The following is a 16116-nucleotide window of genomic DNA, read 5'->3' on the forward strand; positions in this document are numbered from 1 at the left end:
CTCTTAATCTGTACAGTCTATTCACAAATATACCAATAATTACCAGGTGTTCCCACTCAACCTCATGTGTTCCCACTCAACCTCATATACGTGACATTCCATCCTGACATAACTGGAAGCTAAGAGGAAGCAGGAAGTAAGTAAGAAAGCAGAAACAAAAAGAAACAACGGGAAAAGAGAATGGCCATAATGAGGAAATCAACAAACTTTGGAGCTACACTGTGAGGTTCGACTGGAGAACAAGGGTTCAGAACAGTATGTTGGGCGTGGGGCAAGTCAGAAGCAGTATCAAGATGATAGCCCACTGTTCAGATGTCCAAATGGGTGGGCAGTTACTAAAACATGCACTGTTGGAACATAAGTGATCCACTCACTGCAAGTGTGTAAGTCACAGGAGATGGGGGAAGGTGTGTACTGCAATTGGTGTATAATTATATTGGAAAGAGGATAATTCTGGTTTAATCTGAGAAGAAGACTTAGAAAAATTCTTACTCCTCATTCCTCTTAAAGTCTCTAACTCTATCCTTTACTTCTTTTTTGGCCCCATTTTTAATTTAAAGATGATTTATTTTACATATCCTTCTAAACCATCTTAAATCTTTTCAGATAAAAATATTTCACTGTACTGGCACACAAAGCAAGTTACACAATGACTTAGGAAAAGACATTTCACTTTGACACTCTGTCCTCAAGAGTCCAGATCAGACTTGGTAGAGATACAAGCTGAACAAGAAAACCAGTAAAGAAAAGAGTTCCAACTGGGAAACCAGAGCGAGGGTATAAACCATATGAGAGTATCCAGACATGCTGTCAATCCTAGATCAGGGAATACTCTGGCAAGAGCTGCAACAGCAGAGCTGAAAACAGAACTGAAAAACAGAAGGCTACCCTCTCATAACAACAAACTCTCATGCTCATTTAATCAATAAAACAATACATAATGTGTCTTTCAGCACATTATAATACACATTTATGTATTTCACAGTGAGCCTACCTTCCCATTTGCTAATAATGCACATCCATCTACTATCTACATACAGCCATATATGAAAAATAACTCGCATAATAACTGCAACATTTGTTTGATATTTTTCTTGGATGTAGGCAAAAAGTAAATTAGGGCTCTAGATAAAAGACAACATACTCTGGATATTAATCATAACGTGCTTATAGAATTCTCTAACACCATACAAAGGAGGAACAGGTTTAACACTGAAAAACTTCAATATCACAGCAAAACATGCGAATAAATACAAAAACTTACCATCCCTGTTCATTTTTATATTTGTAAGCAGCCCCAAGAATGTGACACAAGGTGCCTCCAGCTTTGAAATCCATGAAACATTTTGCCTAAAAAATGATACAAGTTACACATGAGAAAAATCAAAGTTCTGACAAAATTACTCATGTCTGAATTCTAAGCTTAATAAACTCAAAGTTATAAACAACTTCTAATTTAATAACCTTAAATACTTCTGGAACAAACTGAGGTAAAAAGAAATTTTTCTATTTTCTTTAGAAAACTTTCTTTAAGTAAACAGTCTATGAAAAACAAGATTTACAAAATATACATCAAACTGTTTCAGCAGAAAACATTAAATGGACAAAATACTGATATACCACCAACTCCATTGGTAAATTTAAGATCTGATTTTTAAAATGTACAATAAGAAATATTAGGCCGGGCTTCCCTGGTGGCGCAGTGGTTAAGAATCTGCCTGTCAATGCAGGGGACATGGGTTTGAGCCCTGGTCTGGGAAGATCCCACATGCCATGGAGCAACTAAGCCCACGAGCCACAACTACTGAGCCTGCGCTCTAGAGCCCACGAGCCACAACTACCAAGCCCACGAGCCTAGAGCCCGTGCTCCGCAACAAGAGAAGCCACTGCAATGAGAAGCCTGTGCGCCGCAACAAAGAGTAGCCCCCCACTTGCCGCAACTAGAGAAAGCCTGCGCACAGTAACAAAGACCCAAAGCAGCCAAAAATAAAATAAATAAATTTATTAAAAAAAAATTTAGGCCAACATAACTGATGAACATAGATGTAAAAATCCTCAACAAAATACTAGCAAACCGAATCCAACAGTACATTAAAAGGATCATACGCCATGATCAAGTGGGATTTATCCCAGAAACGCAAGGACTTTTCAATATCCGCAATCAATCAACGTGATACACCACAATAACAAACTGAAGGATAAAGACCATATGATCACCACAACAGATGAAGAAAAAGCTTATGATAAAATTCAACATCCATTTCTGATAAAAACCCTCCAGAAAGTGGGCATAGAGGTAATATATCTCAACATAACAAAGGCCATATATGACAGACCATAGCTAACATCATACTCAATGGTGAAAAGCTGAAAGCATTCCCTCTAAGATCAGGAACGAGACAAGGATGCCCACTCTCACCACTTTTCTGCAACATAGTTTTGGAAGTCCTAGACACAGCAATCAGAGAAGTAAAAGAAATAAAAGGAATCCAAATTGGAAAGGAAGAAGTAAAACTGTCACTGTTTGCAGATGACATAATACTATACATAAAAAAATCCTAAAGACACTACCAGAAAACTACTAGAGCTAATCAATGAATTCGGTAAAGTTGCAGAATACAAAATTAATATACAGAAACCTGTTGCATTTCTATACATTAACAACAAAAGATCAGAAAGAGAAATTAAGGGAACAACCCTATTTACCATCGCATCAAAAAGAGTAAAAATACCTAAGACTAAACCTACCTAAAGAGGCAAAAGACCCATACTCTGAAAACTGTAAGATGCTAATGAAAGAAACTGAAGATAACACAAGCAGATGGAAAGATATACCGTGTTCCCAGATTGGAAAAATCAATATTGTCAAAATGACCATACAAGGCAATCTACAGTTTCAATGCAATCCTTATCAAATTACCAATGACATTTTTCACAGAACTGAAACAAAAAACTTTTTTATTTGCATGGAAACACAGAAGACCCTAAATAGCCAAAACAATCTTGAGAAAGAAGAATGGAGCTGGAAGAATCACACTTCCTGACTTCAGATTATACTACAATGCTACAATAATCAAAACAGTATGGTACTGACACAAAAACAGACACATAGATTAATGGAACAGGACAGAAAGCCCAGAAATAAACTCACGCACTTATGGTCAATTAATCTATGACAAAGGAGGCAAGAATATACAATGGAGAAAAGACAGTCTCTTCAATAAGTGGTGCTGGGAAAACTGGATAGCTACATGTAAAAGAATGAAATTAGAACATTCTATAACACCACATACAAAAATAAACTCAAAATGGATTAAAGACCTAAATGTAACACCAGATGCTATAAAACGCCTAAAGGAAAACATAGGCAGAACACTCTTTGATTTAAATCGCAGCAATATTTTTTTGGATCCATCTCCTAGAGTAATGGAAACAAAAGCAACAATAAACAAATGGGACCTAATTAAACTTAAAAGCTTTTGCACAGCAGAGGAAACCATAAACAAAATGAAAAGACAACCTATGGAATGGGAGAAAATATTTGCAAACAATGTGACTCAAGCAAGGGATTAATTTCCAGAATATAAAACAGCTTACGCAGCTCAAACAACCCAATCAAAAAATGGGTAGAGAATCTCAAAAGAATACATACACATGGCCAACAGGCATATGAAAAGATGCTCAACATCACAAATTATTAGAGAAATGCAAATCAAAACTAAAATGAGCTATCACCTCACACCAGTCTGAATGGCCATCATCAAAAAGTCTACAAAGAGGGCTTCCCTGGTGGCGCAGTGGTTGAGAATCTGCCTGCTGATGCAGGGGACACGGGTTCGAGCCCTGGTCTGGGAAGATCCCACGTGCCGCGGAGCAGCTGGGCCCGTGAGCCACAATTACTGAGCCTGCACGTCTGGAGCCTGTGCTCGGCAACAAGAGAGGCCGCAATAGTGAGAGGCCCGCGCACCGCGATGAAGAGTGGCCCCTGCTTTCCACACTAGAGAAAGCCCTCGCACAGAAACGAAGACCCAACACAGCCATAAATAAATAAATAAATACTTAAAAAAAAAAAAAGTCTACAAAGAGGGACTTCCCTGGTGGCGCAGTGGTTAAGAATCAGCCTGCCAATGCAGGGGACACGGGTTCGATCCCTGGTCCAGGAAGATCCTACATGCCGCGGAGCAACTAAGCCTGTGCGTCACAATTACTGAGCCTGTGCTCTAGAGCCCACGAGCCGCAAGTACTGAGCCCGCGTGCTGCAACTACCGAAGCCTGTGTGCCTAGAGCCTGTGAAGAGAAGCCACTGCAATGAGAAGCCCACACACCGCAACGAAGAGTAGCCCCCAGCTCACCACACCTAGAGAAAGCCCATGCGCAGCAACAAATACCCAATGCAGCCAAAAATAAATAATAAATAAATAAATTTATTTTAAAAAGAAAAGAAAAAAGAAGTCTACAAACAATAAATGCTGAAGAGGGTGTGGAGAAAAGGGAACCTTCCTACGCTGTTCGTGGGAATATAAATCAGGGCAGCCACTACTGAGAATAGTAAGGAGGTTCCTTAAAAAATTAAAAATAGGGCTTCCCTGGTGGCGCAGTGGTTGAGAATCTGCCTGCCAATGCAGGGGACACAGGTTCGAGCCCTGGTCTGGGAAGATCCCACATGCCGCGGAGCAGCTGGGCCCGTGAGCCACAATTACTGAGCCTGCGCGTCTGGAGCCTGTGCTCCACAACGAGAGAGGCCGCAATGGTGAGAGGCCCGCGCACCGCGATGAGGAGTGGCCCCCACTTGCCACAACTAGAGAAAGCCCTCGCACAGAAACGAAGACTCAACACAGTCATAAATAAACAAATAAATAAAAGACCGTGAATTTCTTAAAAAAAAAAAAAAAAAAAAAGATTACTGCTAACCACAAAAAACCCAGACATCTCAAGTTAATGGTGTTAGTTCTTAAAAAAAAAAAAAATTAAAATTAAAAATAGAACTACCATATGATCTAACAATCCCACTACTGGGCACATAGCCAGAGAAAAACTCTAATTTGAAAAGATACATGCACCCCAATGTTCACAGCAGCAGTATTTACAATAGCCAAGACATGGAAGCAACCTAAATGTCCATCAACAGCTGAATGGATAAAGAAGATGTGGTGTATACACACACAAACACACAAAACTGGATAATACTCAGCCAGAAAGAAGAATGAAATAATGCCATTTGGAGCTACATGGATGGACCTAGAGATTATCATACTAAGTGAAGTAAGTCACACTGAGAAAGACAAATGTCGTATGATATCACATAGGTGGAATCTTAAAAAAATGATACAAATAGGGAATTCCCTAGTGGTCCAGTGGTTAGGACTCTGAGCTTCCACTGCAGGGGGCATGGGTTCGATCCCTGGTCGGGGAATTAAGATCCTGCATGCCACGTGGTGCAGCCAAAAAATTAAAGAAAAATTTAAAAAAAATAAAAATAAAAATCATTTTTAAAAAAAGATACAAATGAACTTATTCACAAAACAGAAACAGACTCACAGACACAGAAAACAAACATATGGTTACCAAAGGGGAAGGGGGGAAGGATGAATTGAAAATTTGGGATTAACAGCTACACAGTACGATGTGTAAAATAGGTAAACAACAAGGACCTACTATATAGCACAGGGAATCATATTCAATATCTTGTAATAACCTATAATGGAAAAGAATCTGAAAAATATATATATATGTACATATGTATAACTGAATCACTTCGCTGTACACCTGAAACCCTGTAATCAACTATACTTCAATAAAAGAAAAAAAAGAAAAAACTCTAATGGACAAAATACTGATATACTACAAAACTCTACTGGTAAATTTAAAATTTGATTTTCAAAATGTGGAAAATTCCAGTAACACACAATTTCCAATATGGTTCTCCTGTTGAATAAGAAATATTAGTATACATTAGGTTTTTTTTCCAATTTAGGTTCCTGACATTAAATTTTAGAAAAATTGTAACTGAACTCTTAAAATATTTTAATGACCACTGAAACATGGTATAACTATATTTAACTATGCATTTAAGTTATAGCTAAAATCTGTGCAACAATTTAAAAAAGATTTGCACTTTATGGATTATAAAAGCAGAGCTCAAATAAATCAAATGCTGAATAACTTCCATATTTTGGAAGTAAAAATTTAATATAAATGTGATCATCAAATAGGCTAATAAGATAAAGTGTTAGGGACTTCCCTGGTGGTCCAGTGGTTAAGAATCCACCTTCCAATGCAGGGGACGTGGGTTCGTTCGATCCCTTGTCGGGGAACTAAGATCCCACGTGCCACGGGGCAACTAAGTCCACATGCCACAACTACTGAGCGCACGTGCCTCAAAGAGAGAGCCCACATGCCACAAACTACAGAGCCCACACGCTCTAGAAACCACGCACCACAACCAGAGAGAAGTCCACACACCACAAAGAAGAGCCCACACCGCAATGAAAGATCCTGCATGCTGCAACAAAGATCCCGCATGCCACAACTAAGACCCGACAGCCAAAAAGATAAAGAAAATAAATAAATAAAATAAATATAAACCAGTAAAAAAAAAAAAAGATGAAGTGTTAAAAATATACCATTCATTTTTTCCTTTGAAAACTATTATTACAAAATAATATAATGAAAAAAACATATGATATCAAATATTAAGAGAGACAAAAACAGAATGGTGGTTGGTAGGATCTGGAGAGAGAGAGGAATGGAAGTTATTGTTTCACGGGTACAGAGTTTTCAATTTAGGAAAATGACAAAGTTCTGGTGATGGATAGTAGTAACAGTCACACAACAACATAAATGTACTTAATGCCACTGAACTATACACTTAAAAATGACTAAAATGGTAAATTTTGTTATGTTTATTTTATAATTAAAAATAAATAAATAGTATGTTTTAAAATAAGAAATATTAAGAATCATTAAGATGAGCTCTTCCAAATTAAACAGCCAAGTAAGCCTCACAGATCAGTCTGGTTATCTCATTGCTTTTTAAACATTACATGGGTTTCTGAGTTCCTAATTTTTTGCCCAACACTATTCCTGGTACATCCCAAAAGCTGCATTACATATTCTAAACAAAAGCATCTGGGTGCAAGTCTTATCATTGACAACTTGTTATTTATCTGAGAAAATGTATATTAAAATTTTGTAGTGTTGGCACTTAAACTAGAATGATGTGCTAAGGTATCTACTAGAGTAGAATGAGACTTAGTTCTCCTACTAATCCTTCTCTGAACCGCCCAGAGATTGAGCTAAAATGTTCTTGCCAACCACATGGGCATATCACTATTGCACACATGCACACCACTCGCAGCGTAATACAGAAATGACTGGTTTATAGATCTGTTATTCGAACTCCTTGAGGACAGAAATAGTGTCTTATTCAAATCTTTAACATCAATATTCAGCGGAGTACCTGACAATGTAGGTAATCCATAAAAATTTTCTCAACAGTTTTACTGTACTAAAATCATTTAAAAATTCAGATCCAAACTACTGAGAAATATATATTGAGCAGATCACAATAAAACATCTCTATATATAATTTAAGGTGATAGTCAATTTCTAAACAGATTAATTTGAGAAATTAAAATATTATCAGATATAGGCTTAAGACAGACAAAATAACTTCTATCAACAACTATAGGGACAAGTGATGAATGAAGAGGCAGAAAACTGAGACCTTCAATTTTCTAATGGTAAGATCTGAATAAACGGAAAGAGGGAGACTCACAAACCTGTCAAGGGTACTAGTTCCAGTAATAAAGTGCAATAAGAAAAACATTCTTAAAGATGTGGCAGAAGAAACAAAAGAACAAATAGGGACCTTGTCATACATCAAGGATTCTTAGAGCTTGCATGGAAATGGATTTGGGATTCTGGTCCTCCTGACAAGCTCAGTATCAGAATCACCCACATAAAAGTGTAGTAGACCAGAGTCAGGGGATGGAAAGCTGGAGGCAGAGACAAGAGACTTCTCAGGGACACCCACTGGCCCCTGACTGTACTTCCTCATTCAATCCTCATCCCAACTACCCTCACCCTGAAGAGGGCCTGTTCAAGCTGCCGCTGGATGTGGCTCAAATATTAGAGCTCAAGTTCTTAAACATTCTCTAAAGAAGCCAGATCGTTAAGAATAAATTCCTCTTGATTAGTACTGAAAAACCTAAAGAATAATAGGGTACCGAAACTTGAGCCTTCCAGAGCCAGCAAAGGCAGCCTGCCTTTCGTGAGTTATCTAAGCAGCTGCATACCCCAATTAGAGACTCTGGGGGTCAGGGACAGCTCTAACAGGCTGCTTCTATTCCCAGTTGTGTGACCACACTCCTTTTGATAAGCTGTTACATCTCTGACTAAATTGGAAATTTAATCTAATCTTATTCTGGATGTATATAAAGTGGTCTCATCCTACCTATTTATACAGCCCATTTAAAATTCTGCTGAGCTGAGTAAACCTTAAAAAAGATAAACCTAACTGCAATACTTAAAAGTGCTTTAAATTTGTGCCGTAGTGTCCTTATTTCTTTATTTTTTGACTTATTCATTAAAGACAAGGTAGTGCCAACGTGCAGTAAAAAGGACGACAATGGTATACGTTTGTGTGAGTAGAATATACACATTTATAATGCCATGTTTGGGTCTGTTTATCAATGAATGACTGTGCCAGAAGGCAGATGTGAGGAAGTGAATAAAGGAGCAGAAACTGAACATGAGCCAGAAACCAAGAATGTTCACAGAAAATCACAGTCATCTTCATAAATTGAGAACAGTTATGGGGGGAAAATCCTATCACTTAGAGTCCAGAATCCTTTTACCTCACAAAGTACAATGACAGTAAACATTCCATAAGTTTCTTTATGTATTTTAACTGCTTTGAGTTAAAATAATGCTTTCTAGAAACATTTCCCAAGTTTATTAATAAAAGAAATGATAATAGTGTTATAATTATCACCTCTAATCATAGGTAATCACTGGTGTAGTATTCTTATTCTTGAGGAGAACAAAAAGTATTATAATTACTACCAATTACTGAGAATTTACCATGAGGCACTTTATATATATTACCTCATTTACTCCTCACAAGTTCACTGTCTTCACCCCATTTTACAGATGAAAAGGTGTTGCTGGCTCTAGCAATATGGCAGACTAAATAACCAGAAAACTCTACCACTAAAAATATATGTTTGATAAAAAATACAGACATTATTTTAAATGTGTAGCTGAATTAGAAGGAGAACAAATCCCCAGGGACAAAAATAAAAGAAGAAAAAAAAAATTCAAACTAAAAGTCAAAGTGGCAATCTTGTTGAGTTAAAAACTAAAATTCTAGGGTGACAGGAGGCTGAGGATAATGGGATTAAATAGGTAAGTAATATCAACCTTGATAACCTAAATGCTAGGGTTTGAGTTTCTCTACAGGGTCAGGAAGTAAGACTACAGACCTATGCAAGTGAGGACATTAGAACTAAGACAATCACCTATCACACACATACACACATAACACCAAGGGTATCAACAGGTTGCACCATTAGGGAAAGGATACGCTGGAAAAAATATCTGCCAGCTAAAAACTAAGAAGGAAAACAAGCTTCCGCCTCAAGATAATTTGAGTTGGAGATGTACACTATCAATACTTAGTCTAGGAACCCCATGCCAAATTAACAAAAGATTTGGTCCTAGGGACTTCCCTGGTGGTCCAGTGGTTAAGACTGTGCACTCCCAATGCACGGGGCACACGTTGCATCCCTAATAAGGGAACTAAGATCCCGCATACTGCACGGTGCGGCCAAAAAAAAAAAAAAGAATTGGTCCTAAAGTTGGCGGGTCCTCTGAAGTGCCTTAATGAGCAAATTCTCAACCCAGATCAACAGGATTCCCAAATAAACTTCCACTGAAAGAGAAATGACAGGCCACAATTCAAACATAATTAAGTGTTTTTAAGTCAACAAACAAAGCTAACAGCAAGATTAGAATCCTAACATTTTCAGATAATAGAAAAAACATGACAGGGCTTGTAAAATTAGAACACATAAAGTGATTAACAACACTAAAAAGACAGAAAGACTTGAGAAATATATATATGTAACCCATAGAACAAATAACATCCAATGAAAGTAAAAGCACAGCTGACAGAAAATTAGACAACTAGACACAGAAGAATAAAAGCTAAAGTTTCCTAGAAATTTTAAAGGATATAAATCCTCAGCTTCGAGAAACACATCAGGGGCTTCCCTGGTGGTGCAGTGGTTAAGAATCCGCTTGTCAATGCAGGGGACACAGGTTCAAGCCCTGATCCGAGAAGATCCCACATGCCGCGGAGCAACTAAGCCCGTGCACCACAACTACTGAGCCCGCGCTCTAGAGCCCGCGAGCCACAACTACCGAGCCTGCGTGCCACAACTACTGGAGCCCGTGCACCTAGAGCCCGTGCTCTGCAACAAGAGAAGCCACTGATATGAAAAGCCCGCGCACTGCAACGAAGAGTAGCCCCCGCTTGCCGCAACTAGAGAAAGCCCGCGCACAGCAACGAACACCCAATGCAGTCAAAAATAATTAATTTTTTTAAAAAACTGGTAAAAAACAAAAGAGAACAGCCCAATGGTACAAAATATAAAAGGGTGCTCAACTTCATTAGTTATCAGCAACTACAAAACAATGTGTATCACCACAAATCCGCCAAAAAACTGAAATTAAAAAGACAACTTACAAGCACTGGTGAGAAAGTAGAGTATTAGAACCCTTGTACACTGTACACTGCATGTGGGAGTATAAATTGGCACAAGCGTTCTGGAAAACTGGCCATATCTGCTAAAGCTGAACATGCACCCCCTGTGACCCAGCAATTCCACATGTGGGAGTGTAACTGACATAAATACCTATGATTACCAGAAGACATATGCAAAAATATTCACAGCAGCACTATTTGCAATAGCCCTAAACTGGAAATAACCCCAAAAACCCATCAATGGTAGAATGGATTAATAAATTGTGCAATATGCCCACAGTGAAATACTATGCAGCAAGGGATGCCAAATTATGACCAAGTTGCCCATTTTTAAAATTTTCATTTGAACACAGTCACACCTACTCATGTAGGTATTGCCTTTGGCTGCTTTTTATGCTACAACAGAGTTGGGTAGTTGTGACAGAGTCCATATACCTGCAAGCCTAAAATATTTACCATTTGTCCCTTTAAGAAAAAATTTGCCAAACCCTTAAACAATAACCAGAATGAACAAACTACATGTAATAACATGGAAGAATTTTACAAATCTAACATTTGTCTGTGTGCTTCAAAAATTTAAGTCATGAACAGGTGGTCCAGTGGTTAAAAATTTAAGTCATGAATGACAAAGACACAGGCTGAACTATTTCAAATTAATCAAGACTAAAGAGATATAACTAAAATGTGGGATCTTGGTTTAGCTCTTATAAGAAACATTTCTGAGATAATTGGTGAAATGTGAAGACAGATTATATAGTAGATAATGGTATTGTGTCAATGTTAAATTTCCTAAATTTGATAACTGTATTTGTAAGACAATGTCCTTGTTCTAAGGAGATCCAGGCGGCAGTCTGAAGGCTCTACAGTTTTGCCCTCCCTGCTAGATTGGACCCCATGGACATCAGGAACTTCTCCAGTCACTCCAAGAGTGTAGTATCACTCCTGTGGTGACTAAGATGAGTGATTTGTCTCCAGAAGCACTTTTGTTCTTGCTTCTCAGACTTACATGCTAATCTTGGTCTTTTCCTCCCCCCATTCCGAAAGTCCTAGAATTTAGCATGATCTTGGCAAAACAATATCATTCTCAGATACAAATAATAAAATACTTAAACCTGTAGGGACCATAATGTTCACTGATTCCTAGTTTTCTAATGCTTCTTTGCCACAGAACACTTTCAGGAGCAGAAAGCTCAAAAAGAAGTCTATCAGGAAAAACTGTTCAAAGTGAAAAATTTGAAGACAACAGATTCCTCTTAGACCTACCCATTTATTCCTGCCACTCAGGTACTCTGAAGGGAACAATTATAAAACCAAGGATCAGATCCAACTCCTTTTTCTGACGACTCTAAGCCTTTTCTTATTAACTTCCTTTTCCCTAAAATTTTTTTTTTAATTTTATTTATTTATTTATTTATTTATGGCTGTGTTGGGTCTTCGTTTCTGTGCGAGGGCTTTCTCTAGTTGCGGCAAGTGGGGGCCACTCTTCATCGCGGTGCGCGGGCCTCTCACTATCGCGGCCTCTCTCGTTGCAGAGCACAGGCTCCAGACGCACAGGCTCAGTAATTGCGGCTCACGGGCCTAGTTGCTCCACAGCATGTGGGATCTTCCCAGACCAGGGCTCGAACCTGTGTCCCCTGCATTGGCAGGCAGATTCTCAACCACTGCGCCACCAGGGAAGCCCTTCCCTAAAATTTATTTAGCACAAAGCATGGTTTATTGACTCAAACAAAGGAAACAGATCATTGAAGTGACAGTCCTCAAACTCCCATCCTTTCCTCTACACCAGACTGACCAAGTTCATGAGAGTTCCTGCCATGAAGTCAGTCACACTTAATGGGTAGAAATTCCAAAGTATCAGTGAGAGATAGCCTACAGACTGTGACTTGTTTAAAATGTCCCAAAATAGTACTACACAGTTCAATCACATGACCTTATTTGTTAGAACTGGCTTTGACAACAAATTTTACCCTTAAAGTATTCATTACATTCCACCAAAGATAGATATAAAAACCCTATATAAGTTCCTATGACAATTTGAAAATCAATTCCAAATATTTTAATGATAGTCCCTTGAAACTATGTGTACCAATCTCCTCAACATATTTCCTTTTGAAGAGTAATAATCATTTCACTGAGTTCTGATAGTTGCTTTAAAATCAGTCCATACTGAGCTTTACATTTTTGTAGATATTTTTAGAAAAGCTCAATTTCAGAAAGTAAATACGGTTCGGTTCTCTAGCTTATTTTTTTAAAGAGCCTTCCACTCTCCCTGTCTTTGAGACAGTTACTAACAACACAGCAAAGGTACATCAACCAATAAATACATACTAAACACTTGCAGTGAGTAAGAAGGTAAAGCAAGTCTTATCAATGTTCAACTGAAAAATCTGGCTTTAATTCAAAGGGCACTACAGCATTCTGTTAGTTCTCAGGTTCACAGCTCAATTACACAAAATACACTATCTCTGGAACATAAGTTGAAGAGAAACAAGAAGACGTGGCTCTTTGGGGCCTTCCTTAAGAGCTGGAGTTGATAGCAAACTAGCATAATAAATGTTTAAATAATATGTATGCCTTACATCTACATTTTTACTTTTACCAAAAACACTTCTGCTAGACAAGTCAGCAATCTACTTTTTATGTCTTAAAGTACTACATACTACTTCTAATTTCTCAAAGAGCTTTTATTATCACACATCATATGATTCTAACAACTATGCCATGGGATCAGTAGGGCAAGGAACACATTCCCAGAAATGGTACTACAGGTCGAAGTGCCTTCACACAAGGTTGCAGAGTGGTAGGATATGGCTATTTAATCCCTAAGCTCAGGGCTCTTCCCATAACACCTGGTTCAAGAAACTATTTGGTGGAGATTCGGTATCTTACATTATTTCAATTTAAGAAATGAATGAGGGCTTCCCTGGTGGTGCAGTGGTTAAGAATCCGCCTGCCAATGCAGGGGACACAGGTTCAATCCTTGGTCTGGGAAGATCCCACATGCCGTGGAGCAACTAAGCCCATGCACCACAACCACTGAGCCTGAACTCTAGAGCCCGCAAGCCACAACTACTGAGCCCGTGTGCCACAAATACTGAAGTCCGCACTCCTAGAGCCTGTGCTCCGCCAACAAGAGAAGCCACCGCAATGAGAAGCTTGAGCACCTCAACGAAGAGTAGCCCCTGCTTGCCACAACTAGACAAAGCCCATGCACAGCAATGAAGACCCAACATAGCCAAAGATAAACAAATAAAATAAATACATTTATAAAAAAAAAAAGAAAAAAAACGAATGAGGGGGCTTCCCTGGTGGCACAGTGGTTAAGAATCCAGCTGCCAATGCAGGGGACGCGGGTTCGAGCCCTGGTCTGGGAAGATCCCACATGCTGTGGAGCAACTAAGCCCATGCGCCACAATTACTGAGCGTGCACTCTAGAGCCCGAAAGCCACAACTACTGAGCCCACATGTCACAACTACTGAAGCCCGTGCACCTAGAGCCCATGCTCTGCAACGAAGAGAAGCCACCACAATGAGAAGCCCACGCACCGCAATGAAGAGTAGCCCCTGCTCGCCTCAACTAGAGAAAGCCCACATACAGTGACAAAGACCCAATGCAACCAAAAATAAATAAATTAAATTAAATTTTTTAAAAAATGAATGAAGGACCTCCTTGGTGGTCCAGTAATTAAAAATCCACCTTCCAATGCAGGGGATGTGGGTTCAATCCCTGCTCAGGGAACTAAGATCCCACATGCCACAGGGCAACTAAGCCCGTGCACCACAACTACTGAGCCCGCGCCTCAAGTAGAGATCCCGCGTGCCGCAACTAAGACCCAACACAGCCCAAAAAATAAATAATTTAAAAAAAAAGAAATGAATGAGCTTTATTTTAGGCAAAATCAACTGGTTTTAAAGTCTATCAAGACTTCTGACTGAAGTCAGATTAAAGACAACCATATTTTAGTGCTGATCTCCAAAACCTAAAATAATGCTTTAAAAAAAATTACAGGAGTGCTTGCTGTGGCAGCACATACTAAAATCGGAACAATACAGAGAAGATTAGCATGACCCCTGTACAAGGATGACTCGCAATTTGTGAAGTGTTCCATATTTTGGGGGGGTTAGCAGATGTAAGCTTTTATATATAAAATGGATAAACAACAAGGTCAGAGAACTATATTCAGCAGCACAGAGAACTATATTCAATATCCCAGGATAAGTCATAACAGAAAAGAATATAAAAAAAGTATATATGTATAACTGAATCACTTTGTTGTACAGCAGTAATTAACACAGCATAAATCAACTATACTTCAATAAAAAAAATAAAGTAAAATGAAATTTTATTCTTTTTTTTAAATGTATTTATTTTATTTATTTATTTATTTTGGCTGTGTTGGGTCTTCGTTGCTGCGCACAGGCTTTCTCTAGTTGCAGTGAGCGGGGGCTACTCTTTGTTGCGATGTGCAGGCTTCTCATTGTGGTGGCTTCTCTTGTTGTGGAGCACAGGCTCTAGGCACGCGGGCTTCAACAGCTGCAGCACGCAGCCTCAGTAGTTGTGGCTCACAGGCTCTAGAGTGCAGGCTCAGTAGTTGTGGCGCATGGGCTTAGTTGCTCCACGGCATGTGGGATCCTCCTGGACCAGGGCTCGAACCTGTGTCTCCTGCATTGGCAGGCGGATTCTCAACCACTGCGCCACCAGGGAAGCCCAAAATTTTATTCTTATTAAAAAAAAAACCAAAAGCTATAGAAAACATGCTGAGCTAAGTATCCAGACCAACCTTCCAGCTGAAAAGAACTAAAAACGCTGGGTAAAAATACACACTACATCTTCTAATAAAAGTAAATGAGGAATGGAGAATTCCCTGGCAGTCCAGTGGGACACCATCAAATTTACCAATATACACATGAAGAGAGAAAAGAACAAAAAATTCATGAAGAAATTATGGCCAAAACTTCCCAAATTTGATGAAAGACATGTACTTACACATCCATGAAATTCAACAAACTTGAAGCAGAATAAACTCAAAATGATCCACACCAAGACATATTATAATCAAAATTTCAGAAGACAAAGAGAAACTCTTAAAAGCAGCAAGAAAGAAATGACCCACCATATATAAGAAACTGTCAATAAGATTAACAGCCAATTTCTATTCAGACACCATGGAGGCCAGAAAGCAACAAGAGGAGCTATTTAAAATGCTGAAAGAGAGACTTCCCTGGTGGCGCAGTGGTTAAGAATCCACCTGCCAATGCAGGGGACATGGGTTCGAGCCCTGGTCCGGGAAGATCCCACATGCCGCGGAGCAACTAAACCTGTGCACCACAACTACTGAGCCTGAGCT

At 38.9% G+C, this 16116-nt stretch overlaps 1 protein-coding gene and 1 non-coding gene across 6 annotated transcripts in view; one reads left to right on the forward strand and one right to left on the reverse strand.

Moving 5' to 3' along the window:
• The window catches only part of SMARCC1 (SWI/SNF related, matrix associated, actin dependent regulator of chromatin subfamily c member 1), a 187467-nt gene that overhangs the window by 150869 nt on the left and 20482 nt on the right, over nt 1-16116 (reverse strand). For all 5 annotated transcript variants that reach the window (XR_005021809.1, XM_036868447.1, XM_036868446.1 and 2 more), the window contains exon 3: nt 1265-1350. Coding sequence is in view for 4 of the 5 variants with exons in the window: in XM_036868447.1 (XP_036724342.1) it covers nt 1265-1350 (86 nt within the window). In the remaining variant the exon portion in view is untranslated. The remainder of the gene's footprint in view (nt 1-1264; nt 1351-16116) is intronic.
• Nucleotides 14782-14883, forward strand: LOC118904642. The gene has a single exon (XR_005022089.1). It is a non-coding gene; the product is annotated as a U6 spliceosomal RNA (small nuclear RNA).

The sequence above is a fragment of the Balaenoptera musculus genome, chromosome 11 (genome assembly GCF_009873245.2).
Source record: "Balaenoptera musculus isolate JJ_BM4_2016_0621 chromosome 11, mBalMus1.pri.v3, whole genome shotgun sequence".
Classification (NCBI taxonomy): Eukaryota; Metazoa; Chordata; class Mammalia; order Artiodactyla; family Balaenopteridae; genus Balaenoptera; species Balaenoptera musculus.